The sequence below is a fragment of the Protobothrops mucrosquamatus genome, unplaced genomic scaffold (genome assembly GCF_001527695.2).
Source record: "Protobothrops mucrosquamatus isolate PMUCROS unplaced genomic scaffold, P.Mucros_1.0 scaffold_213, whole genome shotgun sequence".
Taxonomy (NCBI): domain Eukaryota; kingdom Metazoa; phylum Chordata; class Lepidosauria; order Squamata; family Viperidae; genus Protobothrops; species Protobothrops mucrosquamatus.
Genome location: NW_015386289.1, coordinates 190,996 through 207,108, shown reverse-complemented (window position 1 = coordinate 207,108; position 16,113 = coordinate 190,996). Strand labels below are relative to the sequence as shown.

The 16,113-nt window shown below is 37.6% G+C and overlaps 1 protein-coding gene across 1 annotated transcript in view; it reads right to left on the bottom strand.

The window, feature by feature from the left end:
* Window positions 1-15,899, bottom strand: part of ADCY2 (adenylate cyclase 2) — a 126,570-nt gene extending 110,671 nt beyond the window's left edge. Inside the window, exon 1 of the mRNA XM_029286396.1 lies at window positions 15,636-15,899. Within this exon, the coding sequence (XP_029142229.1) occupies window positions 15,636-15,899 (264 nt within the window). The remainder of the gene's footprint in view (window positions 1-15,635) is intronic.
* Window positions 15,900-16,113: the final 214 nt, after the last annotated feature.

Genomic DNA, 16,113 nt, shown 5'->3' with positions numbered 1-16,113 from the left:
CCCCTACTATGATGTACAATGATAAAATGTTTTCACAATTTCTTATTAATGGCAATGTGGCAATACCTTCCTTATTTTCTATTTATATTTTTGCTAATTTATATACAAATGTATCACTAGCTTTAAATGCTTTTACCTGGCCTAGCCTATACTATGTTTCTACATGTTTGATATAGCATGTGAATCTATAATATGTCATATTTAGCTTTGGCAACATTATTAAAATGATCTTGAGTTTCACAATATTTATTTTAAACACTATGTTCTCTGTCCGCTCTTTTTTTTCCCAACTATGCAAATATATTTAAAAATAAACCTCTGGCATATGCTTCTCTCTTTCCTTATTATTTTCTTCTCTACCTCTTTAGTTGTGTTAATATGAAAAAACATCACATTTCTATGCATCTATAACTATTTGTGCTAAGATTACAAAACCCCTTTTAGTAAGAATTCTAGAACAATCATTTCTTAAAGCCAAAAATAACATATACTGTAGTTATTTTATTCTAAATTCTAAACTCCTCTATAGACCCTCTAGCTTAAAATACTATATTTAGTTCTTTTTTTACACTTATTTGTGTAACCTGCTCTCCTAGGTAGCCGTAGCTGACGGAGAACTCTCTAATCCAGAAAGCTTCAAGTAAATGCTAAAACACATTGCTGCCAGGAGCAATATAGCCTCCTAAAGTTGTGGCCAAGCCCACAAATGGGACAGAGTCCCCTCCACAGACCTTTTAGCTAAGCTGCAGTAATGACTCTAGGCACAGGTCACAATCTCCCAGTCCTGGTTGCTTGGTCACATCTGCAGTACCTTGTCACTGACCTCACAAAAGCAATAGTTATTCAGATCAAAACTTCCACCAAGCAGCTTGTTCAGAAAGACTGGACTGCTTGGATGGCCCACATCCATTTAATTGCCCACACACACACACACACCCTAGGAAGCAAGTCACAGAAGCTTAACTGAAGAAAGTGGCAGGAAAGATGCCATGAAAATCTATACAGTGGAAAAGAAGCAGACAGTCCTATGTTCCTCCAGCAGAACAGACATACTAGTAGCATGAAGAGCAACATTCATTTTGAATTTGCTTTTCTAATGGAAATGCTGAAGAAAGATGGGTCGGAGTGTGTGTGTAATGTGGTCTATGTCTGTATGTTGGACAGGGAGACAAAAACAATGTTGCCCTTGTTTTGTTAAAGATAAGGGATTACATCTGCATTGAAAAATATTTTTTAAAGAGCAACACTACAATTTTTTTCCACACTTCCAGCCTGCTTCCACTAATTCAGGAGCTATTTCTTAGTGCCCTACTAAGCATTTAATATTATTTTTCAGAGGACGAGAAGAAGGAGAAAGAGTGTAATAACTATGCACAGATTCCTCCCCATAAACAATTGCTTTCCCCTGCGTCCATGATACCATCCAATTTCAGGTGTAAATATTTATTAATTATTTATAGTTATTTATATGTATTATTCTGCTTAAACTTTCTGTTGTCTTCTAGAACCACAGCTTTTTCCTGATTTTTTTCTTTTTAGATAGCTTGATTAATTCTAGTCATTTCCAAAGTTGCTAATGTTCTATTTTTCAACCTGTTTTCAATATCTTACATAGCAAATAGTATAATAGCAAATAGTATAAATATTGAAATCTGCATTAACAGCCTTTGCTTTCTTTGCTTCAAATGGGAAATTATATTATACAGTTATTAAATATGTTTATAAATCTACTGAGCATCGTGTTTATTCAGGTTTATTGAATCTGTATATAAATTGAAAGAGATCAGTCAACCTCTATTTCATAAAGGGTTTATTAAAATTTCTAGAGAAGGCTCTAATGCTGTAAAAGGTGGAAGAAAAGAGAAAAGGAGGGTGATCAGAGCAAGGTGCATGGGCTCAGTTGCAGTGGTAATGAGTGCACTGTCAGAAGAACCGAAAGACCAGGTTAGGGACAGTTTGTCATGAAGAAAGTGTTTCTATCTGGAGAATAAGAGTTGATAACAACTTGAAGATTCATAATCAATCAATGATTATTAAAATGAAGATTAAAATGTTATCTTGTTTATTTACAATAAAACATCATTTTTTTAAAAACAAAATTGTCTGAAAATCTGTAACTCAGGAACATAAAATGGATTCAGTATCTACCTCGGAGAAACATGGTGAAAGAGGATGCCCTATATCAGTGGTGGCGAACCTATGGCACAGGTGCCAGAGGCGGCACTCAGAGCCCTCTCTGTTGGCACACGCGCCATCGCCCCAGTCGTAGGCCTTCAGCTGGGTTTTATAAAATCTTTTCGCTTTAGGCGAAAATCAATCAATTTCAATTTCTCGCGGGGAAAAAATGATCTTGCAAAGTTGGAATTGATTGATTGAACTTTTTAGTCCCACCCAATCTGCCGTTACCACCGCAGCCTTGCCCACCCAATGGGCCACGCCCACCCAATGGGCCACACCTACCCAATTGGCCACACCCAGCCAATGGGCCACATCCAGCCAATGGGCCACACCCACCCGGCACTCGACGATGCATAAGTTTTGGGTTGCAGTTTGGGCACTCAGTCTCTAAAATGTTCGCCATCACTGTCCTATATCAAATACAGGCTGTCGTATAATAGCAGTCAGACCAGTTTCCTATATCAAGTGTGGCAACAGCTCACCAAGTTCCAGCAGAGGAAGTGCTCTGAATGGAACATGTGATATTTGTGCACTACATACGTGCTCTACTATGGAACTACAGCTATTCAGCTAAAAAAATTTTGGCCAACTGTCCTAGACAGTTTCCCTGGTACAAAGCTAAATTTTAACAAAAATTTTAATCTCAGATGAAAAAGAGAAACTAAACATTTAAAAACTGGCCAAAACGGATTAAGCAAAAGCCTTGTTTAAATATTGTTTCTGTAATAAATGCAAGTAGGCTGCACCAAATAATTGTATCTTGCCACAGGAAGAGGTAGATAAGTCCTTTCTCTGATCTTGTCAGGACTGCCATCCTGCTATGCCATGCATTGCCTGCTGTCAGCCTGCCATACTCAGTGGGGAGGGGAAAGCTGCAGGATGGGATGGGGGGCTGGCATGAGAGGAATCGAAACTATGCATTGTGCCCTCCCAGGAGAGCCACCTGCCGTCCCAAGGTCACACTGTGGAATGCAGAACCAAGGTCATACTGTGGAATGCAGAACCATTGAAACCAGGGGGGAAGGTGGGAACAAGGTAAAAGTTAACCATATGCTTTGGGCTCAGGTCCAGCTTTGCTTCTTCTGTAACCACTTGGCTTTAGTAAAGTATACTTTCATTAACAATAGACCTGAGAGTCTTTCTTTTCTAAATGACCAAGTTGGGATGGTTGACAGATCTTGCAATGAAATCTTGCACCTTCAAGGATGAGGACATTGCAGGGACAGCTATAGATATGAATTCTATCTTTGTTTACCTACTTGTATTATATATGTAGAGATCAATTATAGGGGGCCATATCCAATATTAAGGACATTCAGGTTTCCATCTTGCTCTGCACATAGGCAACAAGGCTTGAGTAAAACTAAATCTCCCTGTCAACACTGTAACATTGGATGTTTCTGCTCTGGCAACTAATGGAAATTGCAGCCATTTTTACTTTGCTTTTAACATGCTTTTTCTTCTGTTTAGAAATTAGGTGTTGAAGGGGGGATGGGGTGAATGCTTGAGCTCAGCTAGCCATAATAACAATGCAGCTCCATGGGAACCCAAGCACAAAAACCGATAACGTTTTGGCGGGCTGAGGAGCTGGGGAGAGAGCCCGCACTCCTGGCTAATTGGAGAATGTGATTTATGACTGCTTTGTGGGGGTGGGACTTGCAATTTGTTACTTTGTATCTGGGGGAAAGGAATCTAATTTTGGGTTCAACTATGTAGTGCCGATACTTTGTTTCCTGAATAAAATGTTCTTTAAGGAAGAATTCTTGCCTTGAAGTTCTTTAATGGGTTTCATCTATCAGAACCATGGCACTCCCTTCTATAAGGCATGAAGTATATGCTGAAAGCATGTCTACTGCATATGCAATGTTATATCAACAGTTTTCACTTCATGTACTGAAGAATTCTATGGAATTTTCTTACCAAATTCTTATTTTAAAAATCAGCACAAGAGTATTCTGAAACACATTTCAGCTACTATTACAGATTTTCCCTGCACATCCTCCCACTAGGCAGTCTGGGATGCATTTTAGAAATGAAAAAGAACTTTCATTTGGAGTGATGATGAGGCTGAACAGCTCCAGATCCATAATGAATTGGAAGATTATCAGAGGGAGCTTTATTCTATCATCTGGAATTTGCTCTATGTGTCCCTGACCTTGAATAAAAATAAATGTAAATTAAAAAAGAAATATAAATTTTAAAAATGAGAATTCACTAATACACAGTAACTGAACCCACCTTCCTAGGATTCAATTCAATTACATTTCTTAAATGAGTTATGGCCACCCACTCCATTAAAATCTGGGTGGCTTGCAAAATACAAAAAGCAGTTGGAGAGTTGAGGTTGTAAAACAATTTAAACAGTTATACATAAAGAAGGCAACCCAAACTAAAACAACCAGAACAATAAATAGTATCAATACGACAAGACTCCAAATATACATTAACAAACACATTAACTCTAGGCCTGGGAACAGAGCCATGTCTTAAGGGCTTTCTAGAATCCCAGTAGTAGTGACCATCTATATCCAGAGTGGGGGGGAATTGTGTTCCAGAGGGTGGGGGCAGCACAGAAAAGACACATTTCCTGGATCCCAGAAGGTGACAATGTTTAATTGAGGGAAACTGGAATGCACCCACTCTGTCTTAAAGTACTGACAGGAAAAAAACAATTGGAGAGCGTAGCTACGACAGTAGTATCTCAAAAAAGCAAAGAAATCTCTGCACCTAGCATGATCATTGCTGCAAAGGGTTTATTTCTAAAAGAAAAATGAGTGCTACAATCTCAGCTCTTCAGGAAGAAATTTATTTCCCATAGGCATGTACAGCGAAGTAAAAATGAGCAGTCACATACTTTTAAAACTTTGTTTCTATGCACATCTCCATACTTACAAATACTTAATAGGCTTTTTAAAAAGCATGTGACAGCATTTGGAGCCCACAAATATAGTACTCTAGTTAAGTTCCTTAACTTTTCTAACACGTCCTACATTTTCCCTGCATTTATAATGTTATATAGTGGAATATGCCTTGTACTCCTATTTTAGCCACTGTTACTCTTAAACTCTATTAATTACATGTTCCTCCTGAGCAGCAATTGCATTTTGAAGGAGCAGTGATTCATCTGATGCACAAAAAATACTACAATCTAGACCCTGTTGGTTGCAATAACAAAATAGTCTTTTTCTAAAATATCAAATAGTCCTTTAAGAATATGGGGCTGCAGCTTTCTGTTTTTGCTGACACAAGCACAAAGAATTATTAGAATAATAGAAGGGATCCACTACGGAAATAATTAATGGAAGCAATGAATCATGCAATGCAGATCAAGTGTTTTCACCTGTCTGCTGTACTATAGATGTCAATATATCTTGATCTTGTTTACTATCACCTAATGTACATGATGAACAGATGTCTGGCAAAATAACATCTTGCCTTAAAGTATTAGAGCTCATGATTCTATGTAGATACACACATTCCATTTTAACTTAGTACAAAATAACTATACAATAAATGATCAGGAATTTAAAATAAAATGCTTTAAAATAATGGAACATCATGTTTTCATTAGAAAATATGTTATCTATTAGCAACATTACCAAAAATGGCATAATAGTATTTGTCCATATAAAAATAGTACATTAAGTAGCCGTGTTTTAATCTTTCCATTTAATCTCCATCTAATTTCATTAAAATTATTCATTCTCCATTTAATTTCTCCAAAGGGTGATTTTTAGAACAACATCAACAACAACACGGTAATTACAGTGTTCTAATTTATTCTTCTATTACTCTGAGCCAAGAAAATGCAAAAACCTCTTATAAAATTCAACATAGATTTAATTTAACAAAAAATTCTTCTTTAGGAAAGTTTAGTCATGTGTTGTGGTTTCTGCAATGTCAGTGAGGCTATTTAATGTATAAATCCATAGAGAAAACATAATTCCTAGTTGATGGGGGGGAAAAGCAAAAGGACAGGCCTCACTCAAGTCTTCACAGCAAATTACTCTGAGAAAGCATCTAGATTAGAACATCTGTGAGAAATTAATTAATTAATTGATTAATTAAACAAATTTATACAACTACCATCTTACAAAAGAAACTCTGGCTGGGGAACAAAAACACCTTCAATTAAAAACAATAAACTGCATTGAGACCCCAATAAACACATCTGTTCAGGTATTTCCAGTGGTGGGATTCAAAGACCTGAACAACCAGTTCTCTTATTGAATGCAGGCCTGGTCCTCCAAGGCCTAGAACGGACTTCTGGAAGTGGCATCCATGCACTTCCAGTGGGCCATTTTAGGCCTGGGAGGCCTCCTCTGAGGCCTAGAATGGACTTCTGGAAGCAGTGTACATTCAGCCGGTTCTCCGAACTCAGCAAAATTTAGCTACCGGTTCTGTCGAACCAGTGCGAACCGGCTGAATCCCACAACTGGGTATTTCTCAGCAAGCAAATCAATACTGAAAGGATTCTCTAGAATTAAATAAAAAATCATTAAAGTTCATTTTTTGTAGTTTAAAACCATTACTTCTTGCTATCTTTTTTTGTATGCCCTTCAAGGCAGCAGTACAGTGGCTAATTATCCCACAGTTACTATGCCTGAGGCTCTGTTTATAAAACTGCACACGTATTCATTATCTTCCCTGTTCTTCTGTTTATTGAGAACCACCAAAAATATAAGCAACTGCCTCACATAATAGTTAAGCAACCTCTTTAAGACTTATGGATAAGATAAGCATATGATAAATTGTAGTTTTACTGCTGCATGCATTAGGATTCTAAGGTTAAAAAATGCCATACATGTGCAAGAAACATCTCAGAGATTTAATCTTACCAGGATTAATCGCAAAGATTTAATCCTTATCAGCCCTGACCACACCAACTGATTATTTAAAAAGAATGGAAGCACTGGTTCAACTTTCCCCTTTCTCTCAATCTCCAATTTGTTTAGTCCTATCCATGCAATTCCCAGTATCAAAAGTAATGCAGAAAATAACTTAGAAGCACTCATTAACTAACCCCCAAATCCAAAATTAATATTGTGGGTTAATTGTGAAATATTATAACAACACTGAGAAATGTATCTTCAGCTCTCTGAACGTTCACAAAGAACAGAGTATCCCTTCCATACCACATTCTCACAAAATGGTCAGTTGAGTAAGCCACTATCCCTCCTTATGTGCCAGTAGTGCATAAATTTGGATGGTCAATCAGGGAGCAGACACTACAAAAGAATCCATGTGGCTATCACTTGCTACTTTTTCCATTTTTGCCCTTGGACAAGAAAAAAATGTGGGTTTCTCATACATAACACCATCACTGCAGGTTCAGCAGGAGGACCTAACCCACAACTATAACTGCAGGAGGAGAATTAGAGATGCTTAGAGAAGTCAGTTTTAGTGGGATTTCTCTATCATAAATGTTTGTTTTATGTTTCCTGCCTGTATTCTTTTTACAAATAACTCAAGGTGGTGAACATATCCAACATACATTCCACCTCCTATTTTTCCCACAACAATCCTGTGAGATGAGTTGGGCTGAGAGAGTGAATGGCCCAAAGTCATTAAGCTAACTTTCATGGCTAAGATGGGACCTTTAATTCACGGTTTCCTGCTTTCTAGCCTGGTGCCTTAACCATTAGACCAAACTGGCATAATTTCTCTATCTTTGACATTAGAAGGACTTCTAACCTCTGGTAATTCTTTTATCCTAGTTCAGGTTGACTTGCGGAACTAAGTTTAGGCCCAAACAATTACAGGGTTGTTTTAGCTTAGAGCTCCTATGATTATAATCAAGTGGATTATAGTATTTTCCTGACAGGCTATGTCCTCTCCTCTTGATTTAGTTAAGCATGTTGTAGAAATGAGAGTATCTAATTGTAAAAGAAAGGAAAATTGTTTCCAGCCAAATATTTTTTTAAAAAATATCTGTCACCAAATAAACATGAACATCACAAAAGAAAACGACCAAAAGGTTATTTAAAAGGCAGGGGAAGTTTTATCATTCCTTTGATTCATTAACAGGGATTGCAAACCTGAATAGGCTTACCCGGGAATAAACACAATTGGATTGTAGCAGACATACATAGGATTGCATTTGTTTCTTTTAATAAGTTCAAGGGGAGAGGTTCTGAAATTCAAGGATGTTCTTAATTTTATGAAATCTCTGGTATCATTGATCATGGTGTCCTCTTAAGTACCCTAGTGGATTGGATCTTGAAAATTCTGTTATGCAATATAATAGTTCCGGGTTCTCCCTCTCAGTCATACCCAGCAGATAAAATCAAGTATTGGGAGTTCAGGATGGTCTGGATACATTCCCCTAAACGGGTTTGTTAGAACTGTATACATTTGAATATAGTTTTGTCTTGTCTTGTTTTATTTTATTTATTTATTTTGTTGTATTTGTGAGATGTGTTAGATGTGTTAAATATTCTGTGAATAGGAAGGTGGAAATATTGATTATGAGGATGAGGACGACAATGGTGATGATGATGACGATGATAACAATGTTGTCTGTTCTGCATTTTGATTCCAGTTCTGCAAGTGGTAACATGATCAGTTACAAATCATATTACCAGATAAAATTTCAGCTGAAAAATATCACAAAGCTAATCCTGGTATTGGCTCTCATTACACCTCTTTGTAACACAAAAGGCCTTCATTTAGCAACTGCCTTATTTAGCGACTGTTTACAGTCATCAACAGTGATGAAGAAATAACTTTGTGATCAGTTTTCATATTTATGACATTTGCAGGTCTATAAAGCAACAGAAAGTTGAAGACAGATCATAAGCACAATTGTTGTTTCACTTAGCCACCACTTTGTTTAACAAGTGGGTTGCTGGTCCCAATTGTGATTGCCACAAATAGAGTTGGGACTGTATTTGTAAGTGTGGTAACAAGGCAGCTAAAAGTCAACTCAAACATTCACTAACAATTAAAGTTTGGTGACAGAGATGTGTCTTTACAGATTTTCTAAATACAATCAATAAAGAGCATGAGTGTCCAGCACAACTTCAAACTGATGAAATAAAATCTGTACCATGACATCACAACACATGCTCAACCTTTATGTGCTGGTATATGACATCATGATGCAAGTAGAAAAGAGCCAAAGTTTACATTTTGACATCACAAGTCCATTTTGCCATTTGCTTCCCCCAAGAGTGGGGGCCAAATTCAGTTCCTGCAGGAGTGCATAGTAGTGCTACCAAAGGCCTTGTGAGATCAATTTATTTATTTATTTTTTCTGCTCAGAGTACTCCAGCAATGAGGCTTTTTCAAGAAATTGTTAGAATCTCCTAGATCTTTTTGTAAAATTATCTAAGATGTCAAAGAACTTACTTCTATATACTGGGGGAAAAAGAAAAGGGAAGCCATGTGTAGCAGAGGTCCCCAGCCTTTTGGGCACCAGGGACCAATTACTTGGAGAGAGTTTTTTCCGCGGACCGAAGGGGGCGTGGTTTTGTGTGCTGCCTGCATCCCGCGGATGGGGATTTGCTTGTTTGTGCGGACCAGTTGCTGGCATGCTGGGGCCCGGTACCGGTCCATGGACCGCAAGTTGGGGACCCCTGATGTATAGCACATCATATTTTGTACCTTAGCACTGACTGTAAGCCCTACTGATTACAGATTTCTTTATGGGTAGTCTTCACCTGTCCCCTTTTCAGATAGATGGCCAAATATTTAAATATGGCCAAATATTCACAATAAGGGTAGGCAAGATTGACACATCACATGAACAGTTTCTGTGCACCTAGCATTTGATAAGCTATTCCAAGGAACGTGTAAAGATCCAGGAGCAGTATCAGGGGCATACTCTAATCCTTTTCTCCTATCATAATTCTTTCTTGTCTGAAGAGAGCCTGAATGATATTGTTAATGTCAACTAATTGTTTATATGTATTGATGTCAGCAAACCATGAATATCTTTTTGAAAAAAAACTGTTTCAAGTGTGTTGATAACAATTTTATAATTGTGAAATGCAGAAACTTATTAAAATTAATTTCTGAGAAGCCAAAAAACCATGAATATAATGAAATGGCATTGTATATAACATAAATCCAGTTGAAATTAACAGTAGCATAATCACAGCAAGTATTGCATTCTGGGTTATCCTCTCCTGCTTGAAAACTGGTTATAAAATTAAATAGAATGAAAGAAAAGAGAAACTGTTTTATGATTTTTTTCTGAGACTGCTCTTCAAAAATCGTGCTACCTTTTGAGAAACAGAATCCCAATGTCATGCTGGGAAATGCGTGTGGACTAGAAAATTAACTTCTCAGTAAATATCATGTAATTTTAGACAGAAGGATGGAGGGAGTGGGAGAGTGATTCTCAATGGCTTTGGTTGTATTATACTTTCCTGAAAAATTGTAAAGTTTCAGTTGACAGTGGTATTAAAAGAAACAATTAAAGTTTGTGAACTTTCAACAGTTTGCCTACAGAAGAAGTTACCCTCCCAAAATTAGGCTGGAGATGAGGCCACACACCTCCTGATTTTAATGCATTAATCTCAAGTATAAGTAAGTAGCTCCTGAAAATAAAAATAATATATAATGCTTAGTTAATAAGGAACTTTTGGAAACCTGCAGGGGGAGTTCATTCTTTTCACTTGAAAACATATGCTCAACATTGAAGCATTTCTTCTTTAAAATAGACCTTAATAGTTTTTATTTTTCTTGCATCAAGAATAAAAAGGTAGGATATGTACTTCATTGTAGAAAAAGTAATGGGATAATACAAAAGAAAAATATTCAGAGTTGTCATTGGAATGTCCCACATTTCTAACCTGCAATTTCCTCTCTAATATTGATCTAGGAAATGAAATGTTTAATTGTTTAAGAAATTATATGTTAAAAGATGTAATATTCTAATGAGTCAAGCTGAAAGGGAAATTCTCAAACCAATTTGGGAAAGCAGAATTCCTGCATTGCACAAGTTTAGAAGATTTGTTTCTATACCATTTCTGCATATAAATAAGACTTGCCATTATTCTAGTAGAATACATTGAATTAAATAGATATTTAGTTTACAGGCTCAGTTATAAGAGATTAAAGGTTTCATGAAAGATATTTTTTAGGTGGCTACTATGTATGATCTGTTATTTTGTTTGGCATATCAGAGCAAAAGTAAAATCCCTAGTTCTAATATGAGCTTTAATTAGTATAAACTGCACGGGGTGGGATGGGGTATTTCATTAATTATAAACTGAAATTTATACATTGCAATAATTTTTATACAAAAAAAATAAGAAAAGTGTCTCATGTACTTACAGATCCAAATGAATAGTCAGATAATTATTGAACTGATTACTGAATTGTTAAAAAGCAAAAAAAGTTCTCACTATATTTTAATATTAAAAATACTGAAAATTGTGCTGCAAATTACATAGCAGTTGCATAATAATAAATGTAATGTTTCAAACTATTTTGCAAATAAGGAATTTAACATTATTTTTATAATTTTGTTTTATCAATGTATTGAAACAGAATATTATGGTATGAATAACCACACAATTTACAAACATTAGCTGGTGTTTTAAACCTTTCTAATGACAAAGTAATAACTTTGAATTTATATTCAATGCAATATATTATGCAATGTATTGTAAACAAGAGATTGACATGTAGACTGAAAAAATGTTTGACCATGAATAGTTTCTTGGTAAGAGGTACCTCAGACAAAAAAGTGTTTAAGCAAGAAATTTCCCAGTAACCCTAAATCTCCAATTTATCATATAATGGCAAACAGAACCAAGGACAACTTTTCTTTTGACTGTAAGAGAAAATTGTTGTTATGGACAAAATAATATGTGGATAATTCTTTCTCCCGCTCCTCATACCATTTGTGTTATTAACCAGTGAGAAAAAAAGCCTCCTAAATATATAAGAAATGAACTCACCCCCACTTCCTATGGCATGTTTGGAATGCCAAAGACAAACCAAACTCTAACATTCAAAATATCTCTCTAAACCAGCTGAGCTTCTGCCAATGCATACATTGGTTTCCGTACCTCACAATAGCTTCTCAGTTCAGGGCACTCATGACACATTCAGAGTCAGGAAAACATTTAAATTGCCCTAACAAGTTAGACATAAGATCCAGAAAGTATTTTTTCCCATGGAAAGGAATAGAGTAGGATGAAAGAAGAATCAGCAACATTCAGTCTCTCAATTCAGATCTTAAAAAAGTACTGGAATGGGTTTTTGAGGGCTAATCTCTGCATTCATTTTATCCCATCACTGGAACTTCTGACTGACTCACAAGACATCTTCCAATTTCCCTGATATCACTGTTCCTCAATAGTCCATCCCCTCCCACCCTCCCTCCCTATGGCTGGTCTGTTGAGTGACTTCAGTTACCATGCACTGCTGAGTAAACTAAGCTTGAATATTACAGTATTCTAGCTGTTACTGTTGGGAGTGAGTTCAGAATGTGGCTGTGTTGACAGACACCGCCCACCAACTTGGAATTGTGACTAGGGCAATTGAAAAACTAAAGAGATCTCTGATTTATGGGGGGAGAGAGAGAGAGACGTGAAAAGGAACAACTGCATATTTTTTCAAACTCTGTTTCTGTGCATATCTCCACACTCACAAATACTTCATAGGCTTTTTAAAAAGCACATGGCAGCATTTGGAGCACACAAATGTAGTCCTCTAGGTTATTAACATTCCTTCATTTTTCTAACGTCTCCTGTTTCTCCTGCTATGGATTGATTATGTGTGCTGGTGCTATTTAAACCACAGCTAGCATCATATTGTATTAATTATAGGCTCCTCCTGAGGAGCAACTGTATTTTGATAGAATAGTGTCAGCATTTGATGCACAAAAATACTCCAGTGTAGATCTCGTCTTGGTTGCAATAAGACAATCCTCTTTATTTAAAATTATCAAATAGTCTTCAGAGATTTTCACTCTAAACATGAAAACATTCAAAAAGTGAGTGGTGCACAAGCCTTAGAAAGATAGGATATTATTTTTTATAGAAAGAAAACAAGCAGCCCCCAAATTTCTAGCATTTTATTTTAGGTTACAGTATTAGCCAATGATTATACTACTTATTTTCCTGAACATCAAGCTTTGGGATAATCCTACTTGTATATATGTCAATGCTATAGGAAGAACTCCCCTGTTTTTTTTTAAATAGAGGAGCATGGAGCTTAGTTTTGATGTTGTGCCCAGTATTTGCATACTGAAAAGAGCATAGGATGTCCATGCTGGTCCTGATTTTAACATCCCCATCTTTCCATGCCAGTTTTTGTTTGAGCAGTATTGTCTGGCATAGAATTCAGTCATGTTCACATGAACTCTCCAAAGCTCAAGGCTTCTGCTTTATCAGAATTCCTATTTGCAATACAAACAGAAGTAGCAAGCATAGGGATTACCAGAATGAGGCCAAAAGTATCCCTCAGCATACTTTCCTTTCTGCTGAAAATTATGAGTTTATAATATTATCAATCTAATATATAGAACAGACAATTTGAAAAAAAAGGTTTCTAATTGCATGAAATAATTAGAGCAAGTATATATAAAAAGTGGATTGTAGCACTGACTATTTCTGTTCAGTGTCCTAGTCAGTCAGTTACGATCTTCTCCAGGATACTTACGGTAATTCCATCCTCTCTGTTTTTAGGTTCCCCCTGCAATCCAAAGTCTGTGGCCATTGAAGACACTCAAAATAATGCTCTTCTTCCTAGCTCTAGAAACACAGTTTATACTGAGAAGTGGCACTAGCGTTAAATACTATTAATATTTATAATATTCTCTTCTAGCCTTTTAGCTTGAGTTTCATATCTAGCCTAGCTCTCCTACTTTTAAACAGTTTCTTGGTTGTTTTCTTCAATTCCGGTCTTTAAGTGAAATAAACTTTGAATGAAAGTGACACTAATTTTTCACCAGTTTATTCAGAGGTAACCTTTCCTTAAGAGATCTTCCTGAGGACAATTTCTGCAAACCCTGGGGTTTCTTAAAACTTAACAGAGCCTTGCAATATATAGGGCATGCTGTTTGGCCATATATACCGAGAAAAAAGAGAGATGGTCTTTTTCACTGCTTTGGGATGAAAACATTTTAAAAAGTGGATACTAAAGATTTGTATAGCTTTAAAACTCTTGTCACTTAGACAACAAATGCCAACAAGGTTAATCTGTCAGCAGGAGAGAAACCAAGCAAATGAATTAGAAGAATTAAATTTGGATTGAAAGCCTAAGCAGTTACTTGGCTGTGAACTTCACTGAAATCTATGAGACTTATTTCCAAGGAGCCAGGCCGATGATCAAATCGTTACTATGTGTATATTCCACTAACAAAACTGGCAACTAACAGGACCAAGCACAGTAAAAGAACCACATAATTACCCTTGGAAATAACTGCATAGTCTCTTTTATTTACATGAACTGTACAAGTTACAGAAATGATCGCATAAAATAATATTGACTTGCAAATCAAAAGGAGGCTGCAGTGAAAATCAGCTTAAAAAACAACAACTCAAACAATTAAAGATTGCAGGGCATGGAAGCCACTCCTTGCTTTAAAGAGAGGCAAAACCATGTGAAAACTCAGCAATAACTACAACTGATTGTAGCCCTTGTGCAGGAATCAGATATAAAAATGAAAAAGGGACAAAGAGCGCAGATTCTGGAGTACAAATAATAAATTCAGACCTGAATATGTTTGGAAGAATGAGTGCTTCTAATACTAAAGTAGTGCCATTAAAACAGTGAGTGCTATACAAACTTTTCAAAGTGTAAAACAAAACTGAATGAAATTGAACTTAAGCAACCCCAGGGTTAACTGCATTTCCCTCAAATATATCTTTAATTGGCTTTGGATCCAGATATTCAAAAAATTAATACCATTAAGGTATATGATGACAGCTTTAGCGTTTGCCTTCATATCAACATTCTGAAAACCAGAAACTTTCCATAGATGTGATACACAATACAATAGCTGAAAAATGAAAAAATAAGGAGCTTTAGACAATAACTCAAATAATGACAAGGATGACGTTACCAATTCACAATCAATCCTTTCTTAAAATAAAATAAATGGTCACTTGATTTCTTAATATTTGAAGACGGTGGGAAATTCTGTATTTAAAAGTTTCGAAGGGCTTGAAAAAAAACAATGCTCAAGGGCCAGCGCTTGGGGCCGCATGTACTGGGGCACCGTTAAAACAGACCGAGGGCAAAGCCTCAAACTCCTTTCTCTGCTAAACTCTAGCGGGGTAAATCCTGAGCGAGGCCTGGAGGACCCAAGCTGAGCCAGTCGGCGGGTCCGGTATTACTTCTCGGAGCAACAACTCGGCGGCTCTTAACAGTGAAACGGAAGCCCACCTCCCGCAAGTCTGTCTGGGACTCTGGAGGGCAGGAGGGACGCTTCCTCGAGGTAGCGGTCAATTTCTTTGCCCGCCAAAGAGCGCCACTCTAAGCTACAGGCAACTTACCAGCCCGGAGGCGAAAAAGAAGACGGCGAGCAGAGCTAGGCAGGCGCCAATCACGATGAGCAGCAGGAAGACAAGCAGCGGGTGTTGTTGGCTCATACAATAGTACGACTCGTAAAGCCAGTCGCGGTGGGGGCGGCGGCGGCGGCAGCAGCACACGCACAGAGGGCCCCGCTTCGAGCCCTCGGGGGCCCCGCAGCCTTCGCCCTCAGCCTCGGCCGGGGCGTCCGCAGCGCCGCGCTCCAGCAAGTACCGGTGCCGCCTCATCGTTATTGCGCTGGAACCGGAGCAGCCGGTAAAGAAAGAAAAGAGCTCAACTGCTCCGGAGCAGCCGGGCGCCTTTCTGGGGTTGCGCCGCGGAGCGCGGAGAACGGCAGCAGCACCAGCAACCCCCGGCGGCTCTGCCCAAGCATGATGCGGGAGCGAACCGAGGAAAGCGGGCGCACGGGGGCGCGGCGGTAATAAGCGAAGCAACTACCTC